Raw genomic sequence first — 16,670 nt, forward strand, 5'->3', positions numbered from 1 at the left:
CTCTTTAAAAAATGATTTAGCGACCTAACGATTCCCACCATGAACAAGCATTTGGCGACAGTGGCAAGGAAAAAAAAAACTTCCTTTAAGAGGCAGAAACCTTGAGCTCACTTTCAAAGATTTACACTTTTGTGAGAAAGCTGAGGGATGTTAAAACATATCAACGACTGGCGGCTGTAGTGAGCTTTAGAAGATGGAGCTTCCTGGTCTGATAAGTGAAGTTAATGCAGAAACCTGAATTCTTTCTCATAGCCAGCAAAGGGCGGCTCTACTGACAGTAAAAAGAAGTCGGCCTGTATGTAAATTTATAAGAAAACTCACTTGATGGTAGTTTCAAGTCTTCTTCAATACAGCATGATGTCCATTTTGTAAATTATAGGCCTGTGTAGAGTAAAACAGACTCAGTCACGTACAGTCAGGATAGAGGCAGCTCCATGCTCCATGCTCTTATCCAAACACAAGATGGCAACAAGCCTCAAAGCCAAAGTCAAGACTTCAGAATCAATGGGTGACGTCACGGTTGGTTTACGCTTGGCTTTAACGTGTAGGATGAAGTGATGAAGAAGATTAAAATTAAGAAGACTCCAATCTGATAGGAATAATACAAGTTTCAGAGCATGAGAAATAAGTCTTTTCAACAGGTTTGTCGAGTCACACGATGCATTTCGGCGAAAAAACACTGAATCCTAAACAAAACCATTTGTTTACAATGAAAACTCCACAGGGTGCCTTTAATCTTCAGCGTCCCCAGTGGCGCCAGAGGATGGAATTACAGAACATTGAGAATTCATATCCCCTGTTACCCAGGAGGCGATTATCCCCCATCCCACTGGCAGAACAATACAATCAATCACCGTAATTTCATTTGATCCTTTGGCTGCTGCCTGTTTATGCCAACGGAGTAATAAGTTTAATCTTTATCATACGCTTATCGAAGGCATAACAAATAGAGAGGGGCTCTCAAAAAAACCTTTGATGAAATGTTATTACACAGAATGAATCACAGAGATGGGTAAAGATGCGCTTTTTCAATCGAGTTACTGCCGGAGCTTGCACGGTCCCAAAAAGCATTTCATACTCTAATAAAGAGGAGTGAGGAGGACAGCGTAAACAGGGCAGGAAGCCGAATGAAGAGCTCTACACTCACTGTCTTCTCAGATGGACTTCAAATTGACCTCCAACTCAGGACTGGGAACTCAAATTATCTGGAGCTTAATACTGATATACTGTATATGCACATTACCGTCCAGAAGATAATGCACATGACGGAGAATTAAGGTTCTAAAATAAACTGAACTAGATCTAGGAGCGGGAGTTTGTATTAAAAATTAAGTAATTTGTTTAATCAATTTGGTTTATTTAGCCAGAGAGAGAGAGAGAGAAAAAAAACTATGTTTGTTTAAGATTTAATGGTTTTCATATAAAGCTTGTGTTTGCTCGAGGCGGGCCAGCTAAAAGTCTTTTAGTGCAAGCAAAGGGAGCTCACGCTGTTTGGGTATTCAAAGACCAGAATAAGATCCATTATTTAGTGTTAAACGAGGCTCTTGTTTTGATGCAGTACAAATCTAACTGCCGGCAGAGTTTGAACCATAATTAACTTGGGCTGCAAATTAGATGCACTGCTTGTTGTGTGCTAATTGCTGAGGATTTATTGAAGCGAGTGTGGGGAGGGGAAGAGAAAAGGAAGTGAGAGAGAGAGAGAGAGAGAGAGAGAGAGAGAGAGAGAGAGAGGTATAGTTGCTTCCAGACATAATGCGATTAACAGCCAGTTACCATTGCAGGGCAGAATTCAGGGGACAAGCAAGACTGGCTTCTTTCCAAGTGACGCTGTGAGGCCTTGCCCGCGTGTAAGTGTGCATATTTTTCGTAATCAATAAGACACATTTAGTGTGATTACAATGCATTCAGTGGATAATGGCTACTATTGATGTTTTAGCAAAGGAATGTTGTGCTTTTCAATTGCACTTTTACGCTGTAGAAGACTGATTTTAGCCATTAGATGTGGCTTGAATATCACATTACCACAAATGACCTCCACCCCCCCTCTCTGTATCGACTCCATTAAGACACAAAATAACCACAATTCTTTTCTGTGCCAGGTTCCAAAACCTGTCGATTACTCTGCCCAGCTCTGGTAAGTGATAAAAACAAATGGCTGTAGATTGTTAACAATAACCACAAGTCATCCTTACTCCATTTTATTGATTGTATTGACCGTCCTCATCCTCGTGTTCACAATGATTGATTGCAGTTTAAGTGCAGTAGTCGTTCTTTGGGTGGTTCAGGTTTGCAGGGCCTATGGAGAGATACCAGGCTGAGGTGGAGCTCCTGGACCGAGGAAACAGCACCTATCTGGTTCGACACAGGAGTAAAGAGTGCACGGAATACGCCATCAGTATAAAGTAAGTGACATGACAGCTTATTTTTCCATTTATTTCCATAATGAATGTCAAATTTACGCTCACTGCAGTTTATCGAGAGCGGTGGAATAAGCCAAGCACATGCAGTCAGCAGCAGCCTGGTGGGGAAACAAAAAAAAAACACCTTATTGAGTGAGAGGCGAAGAGTGGCGAGACTCATTCAAGCAAACAAAATGCCCACATGCAAATAACAGCTCCGTGTAACAATGGTGCGGTATTTGAAAACAAACAGCTCATCAGATGTTGAAGTGGAAGGGCCGCGGCAGAAGGAGATCACGCTGTGTTCCACTCATGTCAGTGAAAAACAAGAGGTTATGTCGACTATATAATCACAGAACAGCCGCAGCTGAAGAATGGAAAAAGTTAGGCCAGTCTGATGAATCACAGCTGACGCTGAAATGCAGATGGCGGGGGGGAACAGAATTTTAGTTTAAAGGGTTGTTTCACTCAAATTGCGAGGAAACGCATTTTACTCCCTTGTGGCGTCGAGCAAATTGTTTCGGCAAGGTGTTGAGATATCTGTCTCTCTCATATTCCATTCAGTAAACATTAATGGATTGTGGACCACTGTTGTTCATCAAAACACGGGGCTTATAAAAATCTCAAGGCTTTGCAGAAATCATGTTATGACTTTCATTCAAAGTGAGCAATGGGCATTGTTTGAAAAACGGCATCTGGATTCGTTAAGGAAGGTGCGATAGTGGTTAACATGCAGATCCTTATTCCAAACAGTGGGTTTAACCACTGAAACCATATATTTATTTACATTATTTAATTATATTTATATAAAGCCTGCAGCAGGATGTCGCCAGGATGAATTATGTTAGCTAAATAAGAAAAAGACGGGATTTTGTGTGGTATAAGCAAAGTTTAAACACACCCAGTAGCTCCCTTTAGAAGGATTTGGCTCCTTCTCAAGCTTAAAATCTATACAAGCTACTTGGCATTAGGTTCTGTCACGGTTTTGAGTTTCTTGTTTAGTGTTTCCTGTTTTATTTTGTAAGTCTCCCCTCTCTTTATTCACCTTCCTCTTCTGCATTTAAGTTCATTTCCTGTCCTTCAAGTGGAAAGACAATGAAAATCTGTAAATAGGTTAATAACTGAAGTTGGAGCTCACAATGAATCAGACATTGTGGCTACACATTTGCTTCCGTCCTTCAGTATGGCCCTTGAAAAAAATCTTATTTTCCCTGACCCTGGTTTTAATCACAGTATGAATCACACACACAAAAAAATAGTCCCCATGAAAAGTGTTGAGGTCTGTTTTTATTTCTGGAAAGAGACGTTGTTGTTGATGCCTTATTGCCATGCTCCGAGCGTCGGTAAAAAAAAAAATATATTACTTAACCGGCCCATTTCTGTGTCAATGGTACAGGCTAAGTTTGGACCTTACATCATAATTTATCTTTGTTGCCATTAATTCGTGTTTACTCTGACAGTCGGAGCCGACTGCATCTCAACTGAATGCGGCATGGGAGAAGAGGTGGAATTGGATGATCCGTTTTACCATCTATCAACTGTCCGTCACTTCTCCACAGACATATGTTCAAGAGGAGCCTGTTAGCTTTTCATCATACTATTTGCTGCTCTCCTCGCTATCGGCCTTAAAAAAAAAAAAAAAGTATTTCAAAAGAGCGCCAGCATCGCACTTGAACAGTAGATAAAGCATCCATTCCTTTAGGCCTTAATACACGACTGCTTTATCTGCAAGTTGAGTGCCTCAGTACCCCTCTTTTGAAATAGAACACTGTCCATTTCACAAGTGAATATCTTTCAGGCTACATCAAAGCCCGTTGAGTCTTTTTACAAAAAAAAGAAAAGGACTATCGAGTCCTCCCGACCTGGCGTGACGGCTCCAAGAGATTATAACGACTGAGGGTGCGCTCTGAGAAAGTGTGTTAAGACTATTTAGCCGGCGACACACCATTCCAGCCCATTTGGTTTTGGTGGACTCATACCGTCTCTCATTCAAAGCTTTGATGCACAGGGCCACTTTCTGAACCAGTCCAATCCTAATTGCCTGTCTTACTGCTTAAGATCATTATCAGGCTGGCCGTTTGAGATAATGACACTTTATACAGAGAGCTGCTACTAATCAACTGGAACTGTCTAATGTCAAACGTGTGCGTTTGCGTGTTTGTGTATGCATGTGCAGCCATGGGAGCCTAGAAAGACTCACCAAACAGTGCTCATCTGTCTCCATGAGCTATGCACCATATAACTCAACCCACATCCATAATGTATTATTCACCATATATTCATAATGTATCAGTGAATTTGCAGCATGGCCATAGTCTTCTTATCCGTCATATGCTGCAGTGGGAGATTTACAATGCGGATCTATCTCCAGTGTAACTTGCACGTCACCGTATGGGAGAGCGCTGTGCTTGCAATTGGTTTGACAGGACATCCCCACTTGTGCCTTACAATATGTATGTGCTGAACAGTGTGTACGTGTTTGCAAGGTTGACCCGCATTACTTTTGAGCAAAGTACTCAGTCTGAGCTATAATTCTTACATGACATGATAATTTAATCATTTAATTATTGAATGAAGTACTCTATTGTATATTTTTCAGTTATTTTTGTATCTTCGATTAAGTGAGCAGACAAAATTACATCGTCCATCCTCAGAATCAACTGCAACAGTTAAACTTTTTTCTCCAAAATACACATTTATTATTGAAAAACAAGCTGAATGTGTTAGAGTCTTCAAAATGTCAAATGCTTGAGTAATAAACCGACACGGTCTTTTGTCTGTTGGTGATAAGAGTTGCGTCGAGTTGTGGAGAACAACTTATTAAACAAAAAAAAGATATAATGAATTGAATTAATAAGCATCAGATTACTTTTTTAATATCTGCATTGTGTTCCAGTTTCGTTAATGTTAATGTTAATGTTATTAATTGAACCTTAAGTGACGTGCTGTGAAAAAGGCCTATTGTATACGGCGGTGAAAAAAATCTACATTCAGTATTGAAACATGTTTTGTTGTTGTCTGCTGGCACAACGTTTTTGTATCATTTCCTGTTAGCGCAAAAAGACAATCGAGCTTTTTCACCGCGGCCAGTTTGACGTGAAATAACAGGGTAAACACAGGTATTAGCAGTGATACTAATTAAGGTTCAGTTCCATTCGGGTTAAACAGAGTCAGGGTGCTGCTGTGGTGCATGTCGGCTCACTCTGCTGTAACAAAAGGAATGTAACCTTAGTATGATTGGAAACACCTGCGTTGACCCTGCTATGTCATGTCAAAATGACTGCTTTGAAAAAGTAGACTGCTGTTCTTAGTAGATGATGCTGTAGAATAAGTACATAGTATGGAAGTGGGCCTCTCAGTGAAGGTAGATACTCAAATGTGTTTCCTAAACAAACCATGAAACTTGGATTGGAAAGTTGATTTGGGGGACTTTTTTGTGTTTCTTTTATTTTTTAATACTTACTTTTAATACTAAGTTATGCTTGACTGTTTTGATAGTTGAACAGGTTTTTCAAAGTCAGTGTGGCACTCTCTAACTCACATAAGAAGACACGGCCGTGGTTTCAAATCTGGGCAGCGTGTCCGAGAGAAATGTAACCTTGTGATGACAAGAGAAAGGTATCCCTGATGATTAAAGGCGGGGAGGGAAGAAGGCAGTTTTTCTTTCTTGCTTTTCTTTTGAAATACTTTAATGCTCACAACTCGTATCCACTTGTGATGAAGGGACACAAGTAGTCATTGCTTCATTTTAAAGGGTTGACAAGCCAAAGCTGTTGGAATCCACTGGTGTACAGTATGAATTGATTTCTTTTTCTGTTTTCCACCCAAATTGGGTAATAGTAGGGTGCCGCTATAATTATCTTGATGCGAGTTGAAATTGATCTGATTTTCCTCAGGCAGCTCAGATGGACCTTCGTGACGGTTCGCCACACAAGACTGGATTGATGTGGAAGCGTGTATAGTTGATTATCCACCCATGTCTGATTCATCCTCCACAGGTTCAACGATAGAGTCAAGCACATCAAAATTCTGACCAAGGATGGCTGTTTTTACATCGCTGAGAGCCGGCTGTTCAAGACTGTGCTGGTAAAGGATTCAACTTTTTTTTTTTTTGGGATATTTGTTCCCTGAGCACAATCATTTTTGACATTACACCACTTTTGCAGCACTTTCTTGAGTTGTGCCCCTGCATGCAAGTGGTATTTTTACATTTCTTTTGAACAATGATAAAAATATGTCTCCTCGATGTTTATTTCCACATTTATGTACACACTCACAAAACCACAAGGGGATGTTGCAAGCAGCTGCTCGCGGTATTGTATGGCAGTAGCTAATATTAGATGATTTCCAGTACCTGCACTTGAAATAGGCAGATAGAAAGATATATTGTGGTTAGTTTCCCCCTGCTCAGGAGCACTCGCTGTTGTATTGTCAAGATTAAACAAGCACCTACCACATGCGTGTGCTTTCATTCCCACATTAGTGCACAATGCCACCTAGATTCATCCTGTTTTGTTTCATTGTGCTTGATTTACACAGGAGTTGGTTGAATACTACAAGCAGTACTCTCTGAAGGAGGGTTTCAGCAGTCTTGACACCACTCTGCAGGTTCCCTATAGGGAAAATTCCAATGGAAACATGCCCAGGGCCATTACCAAGGCTGGCAGTGGTGAGTCTGCTTCACAAACATCCAGGTTTTCCTCACTGACACTATCTTGTCTGACAGGTGGAAATGCTACCAGTTCAGATCAGATCGTGAAGTCAAAAGTAATAAATGAGAGTGATTCTGAGTATTGGTGGTTTATTTGCTACAACAGTCCAGTACAGATAAAGCTTGTAAAGCTTTTCTGTGTGACGGAAAAAACTCACATGGTGTGCCGTCGCCTCAAAGAACAGTAGAGGAACGTCTTAGTTTACATCGCAGAATTATGCAGACACAGCATTTGCTTGGTTATTAGATGCTCGTCAAAACTGTGTCTTGTTGCTCGAGGCAGTACTATCTTTGACGTGTGAGACATGCTGGAATTATTTAGCACACTATAATGAGCTAACACGAGTCCCTGTGGAACAGCTAGCAGTGTTTTTTTTTTTCTTTAGTTTTGCTTGCCTGATTCTCTTTTGTCATTGTAATAATAAAGTAAAACATCTCAGCAGGTGCATAAATCACTTAGATTTGACCACATACAGACCTTTTCTCTTCATGACACGGGATCTAGGTCTTGCTCAGAGAGTGCGGATATGACGTAAGATATCAAACATTAAAAAAAAAATGTATTCACATGGAAATTCACGTCATAGATGATGCACTCTATGTGACTCAACCTCAATTAACCTCAAGCTTTAGTATTCTTCCTGAGCTGTTATGCAGCTTTAGATCAAATCTTTTTTGTAAGAAAGCAAAATAATAAGGACTTTAATTTTATAAAAGTTTCTTAATCAAACATGAAAAAAAAGACGTGATATAACCATCGTTGGCCCTCTGTGTGGATGTTTTATGTTATCTAATGGACGTTAAGCACATCATATGGCAGGCCTCCATGTGGGTCAAACTAAAACTGGACTGAAACACAATTAAGCTTTCACAGGGTCAGGACGAAACATGCGCCCACTGTTAGACTGCGAAATTACCTCCACAGCGAGAGGTTAAGCAGCCTCTTTGATTCCAGCCTGCCGTCATTAACGGGCATGAATGAATGCGTTCCTGTGTTTACTTTTAATTTTTTAAGTGAAGCCACTGCGTCATAACTGGCCCTGGAGAGATTCTCATCCGCTGTTTGGAAGCACGTGAACAAGCTGGACCTGCAGAAGTCGGGGGGATAAAGCAGGATTTAAAGCAGGCGAGAGCAGGAGGGAAGAGGATGAGGCAAAAACAAGGTGTAGGAGGAGAAGAGAGGAAAGAAGGAAAGAGAGAGACAAATATGGGATAGTAAAAATAAAAATATTGAGGTGAGAAAGTCCCCTAATTAACACAAAATATCTTGATTGTTTTTGTGGTTCTGCAGAATCTGCTGCGCCCAGACAAAAAAATGTCCCATGTTTTCCAGCCTTAATGCTCAGCTAAGGAACAATTTCCTGGCTCTACTTTAATACTCAACATGCAGACGCAAGACTGTATCAGTCTTGGCAAGAAAACAAAGCATTTTCCCCAAAAAGTTGCACTATTTCCTTGAAAATGTGGTCAAACTGTACAGATTACATTCACACCTGGCTGAGATCCAATGCAAGCCGGGCCAGCTCTGGATGTGCTCTAGCTGATCCGATCATATTCCGCATAATATAAATAACAACGTTTCCTTACGCAAATAAAATATCCAAATACAAATGATACATACAAATGTCATTACCGGGTACAAATGAGGTAAAAGAGAGGTATAAAAGGACGGCATGGGGTAGGAGAGAGCAAAAACAGAAGAGGGAATGGGAGACACAGTGAGTGAAAGAAATAGAAAGGAGGCTCGGCGGCTTGCCAAGCCTGGCAGAGAGGTCCCAGTTAGGGCCCAATGCCCCAGGCAAGCACCAGGAGCCTGCTACTCCAAACGTCACACTCCGCACACTGCTCAGCTCTGAGATGGCTTCACAATTTTCCTGACACGACATGACATTTCACTTGGGCTGGCAGCGGAGAAAACTGTATGACAGCCGCCTGCTGACATACACCTGGGGGGATACCCCTGGTCCAATCGAGGGACTGCGCCTGTTTCCACAAAACTGGGAAAAAAAGTTTGCAAATATGATCTGATGTAAAAGAGCAGAAAGCAGCTGGAGGTAAACTGTCTTAACTTAAAGAGAAGAGTGTGTGTAAACACCCACAGACGCTGCAGCAGCAGCAGCAGCAGCCTAGGAAAGCAGCCGAACGGGTGGAACAAAGTCAAAGTTGGCCCTTTGTGTCTGTTCGGATGTAAAATTCTGCTACATCCTTGTCCCTCTGCCTCCTTATGCAGCGTCGGTCTCACGGCGCATCGGGCTTCAAAGCAGCTCTGCAAGAGGTGTGTTTGTGCATCGCTGCCATTCACCGCTCTTCCTTCTGTGAGGAAGCCTTGACAGACCCGTCGTTGCCTCAGTGCATTCTGGGATAGATTATTATTGCCTTAAGTCGTCCACCCCCGTAGACAGACTTAGTGTGGGCAACGCGTTCTCTGTCTGGTAAACAGCCTCCATGGAAAGACAGATGTCATGCCAAAACAAAAAAACAAAAAAGACACACACACACACACGCACACGCACACACACACACACACACACACACGCACACACACACACAAAATGGTTTGAATCTCAAAGCAGACACCTCATAGCAAAGAAAAACAGAATGCGAGTCTGAGTAAACAATCACAAGATGCACAACTGCCGAAATACCATCACAACTCTGGAGTAATCTGTTTGGGGAAAAAAAAAAAAAAACCCAGCCAGCATCTTTAATTAAAGTGTTTGGACTGGGATATAATTAAAAATATCTTTTATTGTCTGTCAAGCGGGTCATTTTGTAGTTAAGTATCAGTGTTTTTTCGGGATGTATAATTCTGTTGCCTTAAATTAATGATTATAAGTGAAAACTATTCACAGTTTCTGTCAGGATGAGATATTACGAGAGAAATATTGAAAATATGATTACTTTGTTTTATAATTCTAAGATATCAACTTCTAGTACACATACAGCATGTGTCCCTTTCCATATATATACACCCTGCAGACGTGTGTATAGTTGCGCTCTGGTCAGACAAACAGTTGACACACATTGGCCTGCATTTACTTATCGCTGTCGGGGAGACGAAGAAGGCATGAAACCATATTGTTGTCATGACACGAGGCGGTTTTCTCGTTGTGAGGGTCTGCTGGCTCAGATGGGATTTCATATGGAAGCAGAAGTCTTTGGCTGTGCAGCTTGGATTCCCAGCCGTTGCCTTGTCAGGGCACCGTGCTGCGCCCAGACGTATACTTACCCCCATGCTGCTGCTTTGGCTCACTTGGTCTGAAGCTCAAAAGGTTGTTAGTGCTAATTATTATGCAGCAGGACCCGGAGAAGGCTGTAAAAGCTACACTCCTCGCACGAGGGGAAAAAGTATGTTGACGTTTGAACACCTGATCTTTACAACCATATGCGATTCTCTCTAAACACCTCATTCAAAAAACACGGAGCAACAATACGCTTGCTACAACAGACCCAACTATTCTGGGAAAGCTCTCCACGAGATTCGGAATCTTGGCTGCAGGGATTTGCTCCCATTCAGCCACAAGAGCATCAGCTGCGAGGTCTGCTACTGCTGTTGGGTGATAAGTCAGACCGTTAACAATTACTGTGTGCATAAACACGACATAAATGAGATGTGCAGGCCAGTCATATTCTTCCTAATCTCAATAAACAGATATCTGCACATGAATGCAGAAGCTGTAGAAGCATTCTAGTTTCCGTTTGTAGTGTGAGTGGTATTGACCGCTCGCGTTGGATGCATACCTGTGGAGAGCAAAAGAGGTGTCCCGCACTATTGGAACCCATTATTAGCTTTTCATATGTAGATATGTGTTTATCGAGGTCATCAAAATATCTTTCTTCTCATTCTCTCGTATGAAGTTTCTAATTGGACTGCAGAGAAAGTATTTGCAACACCTGCTGTTGCCCCAGAGCCTGAATCACTGCCTGTCTGACAATAGCTGAGTTTTTCCCACACCGACTACTACCAACAACTCTGGGAAAATCATTTCTTTATGGACTGTATGTATGTAGGTTTTCTATAGGCAGGCGTTGTCATATTGTAACAAGTAATAGCCTTCTCCAAGCTGTTCCTTAAAAGTTGCTATGGTTTAAAATATCATTGTATGTTGGAGCATTAAGATGGATTAATTATTAATCCAAATGATGAAAAATAACCCTGTGGTGTGTGACCCTGTCTGCATACTTATGTATGCAAGAGATAGAAGATAGATGATAGAAGTATGTTAAGTATGTATTTTTATTTACTCAATACACACACGAATATAAATAATATCAAATATATAAAAATCACATTTGCAATGACAAATTGTCACTTTAACTGTTTTGCCCTCCGCTATCACACCTGTCCTCACTTGCTTATTCTTTGACTTTGCCAACTTTTCCTCTCTCTCGTTTCTCTTTTACCATCTCTCACTCTCTATCTGTCAAACTCGTGTTTACTTTGCTTATGTTCTCTCTTTGCTCCCACTACGGCCTGAACCCTCCATCACTCACCCCGTTTCTCTGTAGTTCCTCCTGGCGGCTGCAGCTTTGTTCCTCCCTCCTCCTCGCCTTTCTGGTCAGGTACAGGTACAGCTTTTTTTCTACTCTCTTTGTCTCTCCCTTGCCGCACCCCCCCCTTCCTCCCCGCACATTTTTAGCTTTTTCTCCCCCTCCGTGTTAAATAATGTAGTCTAATGATGACGCTTTTACGTCATGTAGCACAGTCTGTACAAGATGCCATGTGGGGGGAAAAAAAAAACCCATTGGTATAAGCCTTCTGTTGATTCCATATTGGAAATACTGTGAATTTCTGTCAGCAGGTCTCGGCCAGAATAACTGCAGACTTGTCAACAAACACGTAACAAAGAGCTGCAAAGCCATTTATGTTTCTATTTTACAACGACGGTATCATTTCAGCTAATTAAAAAGAGGACGCACACTTTGTGTTTGTGTGGTTTCACTTCCTGATGAACCACAGGAAATATGTAAGCCAATAAAAATGTTAATTAAGGTTTAATATGATTTTTTTTTCCAGGTGTGACTACAAGGCTACTATCTTGGAATAATAATTTTCTAATTCTGCCAACGCGGCATGAACGCAGCACAATAGCCTATTCGGATTACTTTACGTCTAAGTGTGTGTGGGCTTTAACGTCTGTGTGGGCATCATAAGCATGAAGGAGTAACAAACCCTGACCCGCATGTGTAGGAATAAGCTTGTAAACCCGCAGTGCTGATGCAACGCATGAACTTTTTAGTGTGATAACCCATGACCTGTCATCTCCACTCTGTGTTTGGCACCTCCAAAGCTGAACAGCTGTATATATTTCTCACACTAGTTGAAGTGATTTATTCCCTCATTGTATCTGTGGTTTTTGCTTCTACATTTAGTATGACTCAGGCCCATGAGACATGGCTCTCATCTTCTTTATAATATAGCTCTAGTTATTTTAATACCTGTGAGAGATGTGTTGTAGAAACTACAAAAGCTCAAAGAAATGTGCCACTGTGTATTAAGGTAGATAAATTGAGTTTAGTGAACTGAGTCTGCCATCTCATTGTCCCGAGCTTGTAGTACACAGAGTTGCCAAACCTACATTCGATCAGGGTGGACCTCGAGCTAACGTTTTCAAAGTTTCATTCCAATTTAAAAATATAATCAATTCGTTGCGAGGGTAAAAGTTAGTCTTCACCCTTTACGAGTTGTTCCCAAGTTGGCGAACTTAAGAGTTAAGGGGATAACTTTTAGAAAGCCCAGGATTTCTCCATGCAGAGGAGAAAAGTGGCTTCAAGAGGGTGACACAGGTGAGAAGTTCTCCAAATGCTGAATGACGGATTAGATTGTGCAGAACGAGAAAGAGTTTTTCACTTCAAAGTTAGTGAGTATTCAAGTTTGTGAATAGTTAGTTTGCAGTACTCAGAGGGAACATCTGTAATCTATACTTTCTGATTAGATGCTGATTAAATTGTTGAATGGAGTGTGACACTCTTAGTGATATTTTATGTGTCAGCAGAGAGCTTCATGAAAACAGTGCCTGAGATAAACCTTGTCCATTTAGTCCAGGAGAGTTTCTCCAAGGACTTAACTAAATCACTCTGAATCTACTGAAAATCTGTGAAATCTAGTCAACAGGATCTCTTTGTCTCAGTGTTTTCTCCCAGAGTGGTCGCCGTTGCAGTGGCTCGATACGACTTCTGCGCCAGAGACACGCGAGAGCTCTCCCTGCTGCAAGGAGACGTTATCAGGATCTTCACCAAGATGTCGAATGGGTGGTGGAAGGGAGAGGTTGACGGCAGGGTAGGTGTGCTGTCATCATGGACACATTTTTATTTCATCAATCAGTGTTTTTGTGCTCTTATCATATGTAACTAAAGCTCAATCAGCAATGTTTTGACCCCAACAAATTCGGGTATTTGGGTGCCTGGGTGTTGCAGGGGTAAAAGAATTGTCCGACATCATTGAGAGCACTTTGTAGTGGGAAGTCAGTGAGGGATCACGTTGTTGGTTGGCCTTGGCAACTGCACGGACGTTGTTTTGATCTTGGCAGGAAGAAACGGAGTGTGAAACTCTTTGTGTGGATTACAAAACCACTTGGAGGAGAGTTGGTGGAGGTGACAAGGACTGTAGTCAGTACTGGGAGAAAGAGAGGATAAATACCACATGAAAAATATATATAATATTTGTGCTGCTGCCTGAGTTGTGTCCCGTTGTTTTGCTTCTCAGGTGGGCTGGTTTCCTTCTACCTACGTGGAAGAGGAGTACTGACTTTGCTGGATGAATGACGTCTATTCACCTCCAGGTAGCACCACGCCGCTCAGATCTCTTTGATAAAACCCAGGGACTCGGACTTAAGAGGAAGCAGCGGTGCCCTCAAAAACCTTCTCCTGCCCTCTGACAGATTCACACACAGAGCAGATGTCATATCACAGATTCCAGGAGCGTCACACCATATCTTGCCTCTCCGCGGTACCTGTCTGCCCCCGCGGCCCACTGGGAAGTGCATGTGCTGTGCCCAGATAACCCCTCTCTCTCCTTCCTTGCTGCTCACCTTGTCTTATTATTGATGACTCCATTGGCTGGTGTGAGACTTGCCTTCACTGTCATCATGTTTCAATACCAGGAAGGCTCAGTCACCCAACTGGAACACAGATCCTGCTGACAGCGCACCACCCAGGTACTCCACCAAATTGAAATGCAGGAGCTGAGGAGGAGCAGCGGCTGTTGGAACACTATAGCCCCCTGGGCTGTTTAGACTTTTGTGTTCAACTTTCTCTTATTTTTCAGAATTTTAATCATTGGACGGACGTAAACAATGAGATATTTAAATGCAGTTGCCGAAATGTGGTTTGATGCCGTTAAAAAAAAAGAAGATGGAAAGATTTCAGCGCCACAGTGTGAAACACTGATCTATCATTCACGTGTGGTGTTTGTGTTGACTGCAAGTCAACAGGAAATCACGTCCACCGCTAATAAAGCTATGTCTATGAGCTTTGATTCCTATTCTGTTATCATTACTGTTAAATATTTGTTTATTGGAATCTCACCTCAACTTTAAGGATCTTTAAGGATCTTTACAAGGCACTGTATTGGCGAAAAAAAATGTAAAAACTAGTTTACGCTTTCATTTTTCCCACCCAAATTTGAAGTAATATTCGTCGCTGCCAAAAAAATAAATAAATGTAATATGCAGCTACAGCCTGCAGCCGGTTAGCTCAGCTTATCGTAAAGACAGGTGGAAACCAGCTAGCCTTGGCTCTCTCTGGAAGTAATGAAATCTGCTTACGAGCTCACTAATTAACATGTCAAATCTTGTGAGTTTAAAACAACAATTTGTGGTTTTCATGAGGGGGTTGTGTGTGTAAGAGACTATTTCTTGGCCAGCAGCGGTGATTTCCTGGAGTCTCCGAGTCGCCTGGCAACCCCACAGCGATTTAAAAAAAAGACACCAGGGATTAGTATGCTTACAGGAATCCACCGACCAGGATGGATTTTGTTATGTTGTTTTGTTCCCTAACTTTTTCCCCCCATGTGTTTTCCAGTCAGCATACTGAAGCTAAACTAACCGGCTGCTTCGTATTTAAGCGACAAACACGAGAGCGGTATCAGACTCCTGATGTAACTTTCTCATGAAATGACGATCTAAGCCAGGACTGACTAGTTAAGACTTTACCCCGTGAGGCGTGAGTGATTCTGGTGAATCATCAGAAGGATGAAGACACATTTGGACAATGTTTAAGGGGGAAAAAAAGAGTTCTCAGTGTCCTTCTGTTTGGCTTCAGACATATGAAGTCATCAAAGAGAAAAAATATGCACAAAAGGAATTACAAAGGCAAATAAGTTTGAAAAGTGCAAGTTATAGGTCTGTATTTCACTGTGCGCGCTTTCATCTTTTGATCAGTCACTGTGGAAACCCGGAGAGTCCTTTTACATTCCACAGATTTTGTGTTTACCTCGACTCTTTTTGGTTTCGGAATGATTCAAGGGTGATGTAACAGCTGTTCACTGTAGAGCAAGGTAGCACGAGGGCGTTAAGCGATGCTGCTTTCCCCTTCAAACGTTAACATCCCGCTAACCATGTGTGTGACATCAATATTTAATAAAGGCATACTCTTTGAATTGTATTTCTGAAATTTGATGGGCTATTTTTTCCCCCCTTCTCAGACAAATGTTACTTCTGCGGGAACAAAGCCTTTGCGGGTTGCATCACAAATCACAGTCGTGTCTGACACGATTGTGGAGGTGCAGTGGAGTGCTGCCGGCGCTCGAATAATGCCTAAACAAAAAGAACAGAAACACCTGAAAGCAGTTGTTGTATAGGAACACGTAATTCCAATGAAGTCACTGAACAGGGGCGATTCAACAACTTTCAATCTGTCCTCCTGTTAATTTGACACCTTACCTGTGAGTCAACGATGAGCATATGAGCGCCCTCCAGAACTCCTAAAATAATCTCCCATTTGCAGGCAAGAGTCATTTGTGAAATGCACCATTTGTAGTCTGAATCCAAGCCTACAGCAAGCCATTGGTCTTTATCCGTTTCAAACTGATCCTCTGACATAGCTTGAGAAAAAATATCAGATATCTAGTGTTTGATGCATTTGTTGCATACTCAGAAAACTGTTCCACTAGAGTGAACTGTTCTGTACTGTATGTCAGGAATCTTAAGCTGTTAAGACGTAAACAAAAAAAAATCCGGGTTGAACAAATTAAAACACGTCATTCCTTCAAACACATACAGGATACTGAACCGACATGCCTCGTAATTCATATTCAATGAGAGGCAGGCAGGCAGGGACACACTGGAGTTTTGAATTCAAAGAAGTCAGAGAGTTAATTGTTGATACCGAGCCAAAACAAACCCCTGAGTGATATGATATTAATAAATTAGCTCCACCAATTGCTTTTTAGGATTTTTAAATACAAGATCCACCAGATGCGTTTATACAGCAGAGTCTTACAGAGTATTCCTGTCATGTAAACACTCCCGCAGGCTTACTTTCCCCCCCTCTGCTCTGCAGCCTCTCTAATGACCGAACCCAGCAGAGGGAGGGCTCTGCTGTGCTAACAGTAACCCTCC

General features: G+C 41.8%; 1 protein-coding gene across 3 annotated transcripts in view; it reads left to right on the top strand.

Moving 5' to 3' along the window:
* The window catches only part of LOC104931257 (guanine nucleotide exchange factor VAV3), a 55,136-nt gene extending 39,422 nt beyond the window's left edge, over positions 1-15,714 (top strand). For all 3 annotated transcript variants that reach the window (XM_019276259.2, XM_010746218.3, XM_019276258.2), the window contains exons 21-27: positions 1,782-1,847; positions 2,100-2,134; positions 2,286-2,402; positions 6,398-6,485; positions 6,939-7,068; positions 13,242-13,390; positions 13,817-15,714. In XM_019276259.2, coding sequence (XP_019131804.1) covers positions 1,782-1,847; positions 2,100-2,134; positions 2,286-2,402; positions 6,398-6,485; positions 6,939-7,068; positions 13,242-13,390; positions 13,817-13,858 — 627 coding nt within the window. In that variant the 3' untranslated portion in view covers positions 13,859-15,714. The remainder of the gene's footprint in view (positions 1-1,781; positions 1,848-2,099; positions 2,135-2,285; positions 2,403-6,397; positions 6,486-6,938; positions 7,069-13,241; positions 13,391-13,816) is intronic.
* Positions 15,715-16,670: the final 956 nt, after the last annotated feature.

The sequence above is a fragment of the Larimichthys crocea genome, chromosome II (assembly GCF_000972845.2).
Source record: "Larimichthys crocea isolate SSNF chromosome II, L_crocea_2.0, whole genome shotgun sequence".
NCBI lineage: Eukaryota > Metazoa > Chordata > Actinopteri > Sciaenidae > Larimichthys > Larimichthys crocea.